The sequence below is a fragment of the Rutilus rutilus genome, assembly GCF_951802725.1.
Source record: "Rutilus rutilus genome assembly, chromosome: 18".
NCBI lineage: Eukaryota > Metazoa > Chordata > Actinopteri > Cypriniformes > Leuciscidae > Rutilus > Rutilus rutilus.
This window is the reverse complement of record NC_140231.1, coordinates 16694277-16700276: the sequence shown is the minus strand read 5'-3', so window position 1 is coordinate 16700276 and position 6000 is coordinate 16694277. Positions and strand designations below refer to the sequence as shown.

General features: G+C 37.2%; 1 protein-coding gene across 1 annotated transcript in view; it reads right to left on the bottom strand.

Moving 5' to 3' along the window:
* Positions 1-6000, bottom strand: part of nrxn2a (neurexin 2a) — a 432089-nt gene that overhangs the window by 220681 nt on the left and 205408 nt on the right. The window contains exon 16 of the mRNA XM_084387273.1: positions 1446-1636. Coding sequence (XP_084243399.1) covers positions 1446-1636 — 191 coding nt within the window. The remainder of the gene's footprint in view (positions 1-1445; positions 1637-6000) is intronic.

Sequence of the window (6000 nt, the reverse complement as noted above, 5' to 3'; positions counted from 1 at the left end):
TTTAATGCAGCCTTGATGAATAAAAAAATTAATTTATATTTTTTTAATCTTGCAACAAATGTTTGAATGGTATCATTGTTTCCACAAAAATGTTAAGCAGCAACAAACTATTTTCAACATTGATAATGCAGCAAATCAGCATATTAGAATGATTTCTGAAGGATCTGAAGACTGGAGTAATGATGTATGTTAAAATAGAAAAGAGTTATTTTAAATTGTAATACTATTTCACAATATGACTGATTTTACTGTATTTTTTTAATAAATAAATCCAGCCTTGGTGAGCATAAGAAACTTATTTCAAACATATTGAAAAATGTTAATGTTTCCAAAGTTTTGAACTATAAAACATCTCATTTCATTTACAAAAGAAATGGTTCCAATCTACCGCATTACTAGTCAAATCAGCAGACACTGAGAAAAAAAAAAAAAAACTTGACAAATTCTCATTACATCTACTTGTTCCATGGTTAGATTATATGGTCTTGACAAACAAAGTGGGTTCTGTTTTCTTTGTGAACTTGTCTCAGCTTTCTACAAATGTCGACTAAGACACAAAACTACCGATTGCCTTCCAAGATTTCTAATAAGATGCCAGTGAAAACTCAGAATAGTGAAAAGCCTAGGATATTGCTATGCCAGCAGCTGCTAATGTCTTTTCAATCAAAATATTTCATTTTAACACACAAGAAAAGAACTAAATATACATGAGATTCATATTCGTACATTTTATGTGAAATAAAAGTTTGTTTTTGTGCCCACAGTCAAGCAACACCTGCTTAAGATAGCAAAAGCAGGTTTGGAAGCACTAAGAATTATGCAAAGTCATTGGCGCGTTGTTGTTGCTTTTTCTCTTTCCCCTGTAGGCGCTCCTCTTTGTTCTTCTAATTACAGCAGAAACAGTGAAAAACGATAGCAAAAGTGAGAAGTACTGGAAGGTAGATTTCAGAAGCAACATGATTTAAACAAGGAGCTGGGAGCAGTGTAAATACCCATTAGGAAATATACTCATTAAAGTTGAATGCAAGAGTTTAAAATCAAACCCAAGATGAGCATAACTGCAAATATGTATCTAAGCGTACCTACGAATGAGACAACAGTCATAAGACTTGAGCCTAAACAATCAAAGTGAGTGTAATGAAAGTGGAAGAAAGATATGTTATCTTATTCCCACCCTCATGTCATTCCAAATGAAAAGAAGATATTTTGAAGAATGTTGGTTCCCAAATTGTTACAGTTGGTTTCCATTGACTTTCATTGTATGGACAAAAAAAACACTGAAAGGAAGTCATACAGGTTTGTAGTGACATTAGGATGAGCTACCCATTCAAGTCATACTATTGCATACAGGTGCATATCACTCAGCCAATGAAACGGCAAATTACAGTATGTCAAATTTTCTGAAATGATTCTGAAATTTGTGAATATCGAGAGGAAATAAATACCTTTCAGGTCCAGGTTGCGGGCTCCATTGGAGTGCTGCGTGACCGTGCGGGAGTCGATCTTGAGCGTGTGCACGTTGCTGTCATCGCGGGACACCATCACATTGTGCCACTGGTTGTCATTGAGCGGCTTGTCGGAGTTGCCCTTCATGAGCGACGGCCCATTGCCCAAGTCAAAAACATAATGGATGTACCTGCAATACATCAGTTCCCCTGTCAATCACACAGCCCAGTGGAGTCAGGCAACCCTCTTTAGGATGACAATACTGCCTTTCTGCTTCCAAATCAATATCTGTAATAAGGCTTGAAATACTGGCACAGACAGACTTCTAACCTGTCAGAAGCTCGGTGTGCAGCCCCAGTTACAGTTTTCAGCAAAGTGTCCCTTAAAATGCAACAGACTGTTGCTCCATATATCATATGTAGACATTATTTGATGCTTTGAAATTGTTTGTGAGAAGATTTCATTTCACATATTGATTTCAATTTAAAGATTTTATACTCACATTTGTCAGTGATAAATGCACTTTGGCTGGTAACTAATATGGCAAAATTAGTCGTGGACAATATATACGTAGCTACCATATCAGTTGATCAGCCAATAGAGTGAAAAGTGTTCTGGAAGTAAAAAAGGCATTTTAATTTTGATCTTTTGATAATTCTGATCTTTCGCAATAATCGCAGCATAGGGTCATTGGAAAAACGTGTCTTTACCATTTTTGTGGCTTAAATGAACACTAGTGGCAGCAAAACAGCAACAAATTGTATTTCTTTACACACAAATTATAATTACAGGGGCAGATTATTGATTAATGAATATTTATTTTTATACATTTCCTTGCACAGTACTATATTATGACCTCAAAACACTTACCATAGTGCAGGATTTATAAACAATTATTATTATTTATGTCTGATCACATAACCAGCTCCATATGTATGGCTTTTCCCAACATAGTAAACTTGCTTGGGAGTTCACCAAGTACATTGTTTGTTTGTTTTTTTAAGATTTATTTTTGGTGTTTATTTTGCCTTTTATTGGATAGGACAGTAGCTAGACAGGAAGAGAGAGGGGGGGGGGGGGTCCACGAGCCGGAGTCGAACTCGGATCGCGAAGCCCAATGGCGGTACATGTCGGCGCCCTTGCACCCGAGGCTATTGGCGCCAACCACCTAGTACATTGTTGAAGTTGCAATGTGGAGCGCTCGGGTACGAGTCTCGTGAAACATGAGTCACAATAAAAGAGCTCAAATACTTGTAGAAACAAGTTACAATGGCATGGTTGCTTCAGCAAATGTGTCTCATGTTTGCTTTTTTCAAGCTAGTATACATGTAGCTGTTAGGTTTATTTTCAAATACAATAGAGTATTACATTTTTAGTGCCACTAACAGAAATGTCCAAACTGCAACGATATGTACAAACACCAATGTAATAAAACTTTGCCAGATTCAACTTTCAACAGACGCCACTCACTAGACATTTCAATTTCAAAGTGTTCAATTTCAATATAATTTGACAGAAATGTCATCACAGGCACCTTTTATCATCAAGCCTGGGTTGGATAATCCACAAATCTTTCAAGAAAGACCTAACATAAGCTTTTGAGGTTGTTGAGTATTGAAATATGCCTTAAGAGAAATCATCTTTTATCATAGAATTGAGACTTTCAGCAACAAAGCTCAAGTGTGACTGCAGCAGTAGTTCAATCCCTCATAAGACTATACTATCTCGCACCTTTTTCCACTTTTCAAATACTTTTTTGCTTCCAGATGAATACTTTAATATTGTTATTCATCTCTGAACTGTTTGTGTGGCTTCGAGCTCTTTACTGAAGAATTGTCTGAAATGCCTAAATGTGAAAAATACTTGCAGAACTAAGACATTTTCACACTCTATTCAAACCAATGGCAAAAAAAGTTGTAAAATAAAAAGAGTGGTCAATACTGACAAGGTCATGGAAATAAACAGTGCATTCCTAATATTTATTCAAACTATAACCATTTGATTTTGCAAATGCTAGTAATTGCCCTCAGTTCAAGCATCAGGATACTGCAGAGAGAGAGAGAGAGAGAGAGAGAGAGAGAGAGCGCTCTCATTAGCGCTCTCTCATTTTACATGCTTGTGCAGACTCCGGTGAGAGGCAAGGCCACCTGCTGTCTAATTGCTTACTGAATAACTGGCTTTCTGGACCACTGCGGCTGAGGAAGTTAAACATCTGAGGCACCTTCCCCTTTGTCACTATTCATTTTTGCCCAATGGAATAAAATGTATAGAGAAAATCAGGTTGCTGTACCTGCTATGTTTGGCATAGGCAGTATGATTGAACTGAGAAATCCTTTTACTAGGCTGGTAGGAAAAATAACTGATCCGAGACTGCGGATCTCCCACGTGGCGGCTTTGGCATGTGGGCTGGGAACAGAGTGAGCTGCCAATTAATAGAATACCGTTAATCAAATAACACTTACATTACATGTGATTAAAAGTTGCTCTTTTTTCCCATCAAGATCACCAGTGCTTACTTTATATTTTTGAAATGGATTTGCACTTTTCATGTGAGCCGATTACAGTATCCGAGGCTAAGAATATCAATCCACGCAATCATTCCCCTAAAATCGCTCTTGATTGACAAGCAGAAACAGTTGTCTCACAGTCATCGGGCGTATGCTTAAACGTCAAAAAATAACTCGAGCTGCTTCCTAGCAGATACTGATCAGCATTTACGCATAACCAAAAGCAACTCATGCAGAATTTGTTTAAATTTAAATATGGCCTCTATCCTGAGATGATTCATCAAGCGATTCTCCTCCTCGTACCTTTAACTAAATGCCAAGGAGACGAATGTGCGAATCTTATAATGCTACTTGACTCACCCTCCCACGGCTATGATTCACATCCAAGTAATGCCTCTTAACTAATCGCAAACTTAAACGCACTGTTTAGCGTGGCGGCTTAACTTCATCTGGATGTCTCTCATATTTTATTGTGTTAAACTAGCTGCTTACATGTTCTCCCTCGAATATCTGCATCTGCTGTGTCTTCTGGGAGTTTTTGCAATAATATCTGCAACTCACTCTTCTGCAAAAACAAGTGTGCGTTAGTTCTGTCGGAAAAGGCCTTTGAGCTTCGACTCTCTCGGGACTGATGTTTGTATGCTAAAGGATTATATTGCCAACAATCTGTGTAATGTACTGAATCTGAACTTTGAGCTGTCAGTGGGAATGTCTCAGTATCCTTATTTATATGATCATATAGGTGGTAGAGTAGAAGAAAATACTTGCTTACCATCTCAAGGGCTTTTTCTTCCTGTCAGTGGTTCCTATAGAATCGCACCCACTCCCCAAACGGTTCAAACCCATAATTGAACTAAAACTTACAATGCTAATTTGGTAACATACTGCAGTGTTTTAAAGACTGAATTAATACGTTAATTATTCCAAATAATATTAAAATATTAGGACACACTTTAGATTAGGGTCCAATTCTCACTATTAACTAGCTATTAACTACGACTTTTGCCTCACTAAACTCCTAATTACTGCTTATTAATAGTTGGTAAGGTAGTTGTTAAGTTTAGGTATTGGGTAGGATTAAGGGATGTAGAATATGATCATGAAGAATAAGGCATTAATATGTGCCTTATATGTACTAATAACTAATAAATGTTTATAACTGTGCATATATGCAAACGACTATAACTGCCCGTTTCAGTACTGTGTGAGTTCAAGACTTTTTGAGTCAGATTTAGTGAAGGATTCATCAGACCTTCACCAAAACCTTTTGAAACATCTTGCTGCAGACTGCCTACATAGACAGCTGCCTTATAAGGGAGCATGTTTACTGAAACAAACTCAACCTCAACTCATTTTCAACAGAGTTTGACTAACAGCACTCACTAATAAACATAAAAAATTCATAGCACATGCAAATATTGGGTTAAAGGCTTTTCGTTTGCATTTGGCCAAAACATGAATTCTTAGTAGGCAGCATAATTAAGATGCCCACCTTTTGGAAAAGGCTTTGCTTTCTGAGCCCCATGACACCTTCAAAAGCAGCTCACTAGGTTTTGGAACAGAGCCTGAGATTTTTTGGGGGGAAAATCCTTAAACAAGCGACTTCTAAGAGTCATTTGTTCCTGATTCGGACTACTCATGCTGTATGTTTTTTGAGTGCAGCCAACAAAGAAGTGTTGTCTTAGCATTGTTTCACAATACACCGTCTTTTTCATCACATTCAAATGAGACTGCAAGCTCACAATTCAGAGTATAATATAATTTCATTTGCTGTAGTGCTGTAGAATGGTTCAGGAAACTTTGCTTTTAGCTAAGGTCTCTTTCTCGTTGTCTCTCAGGAATCAGGCTTTCCATCACATATAGCTCTTATAAGGCTTAACTTTTTATTGCATTCTAATTTCATCTCTCTCTCTCTCTCTCTCTCTCTCTCTCTCTCTAATCAGGTAGTTCTCAGCGTTATTATTTCATAATACCCCTGCCTATTTCTAGTTTTCTAGAAATTTCTAGTTCCTTATTTGTGCAGTGATGTTCTGAAATCTTCTATTCT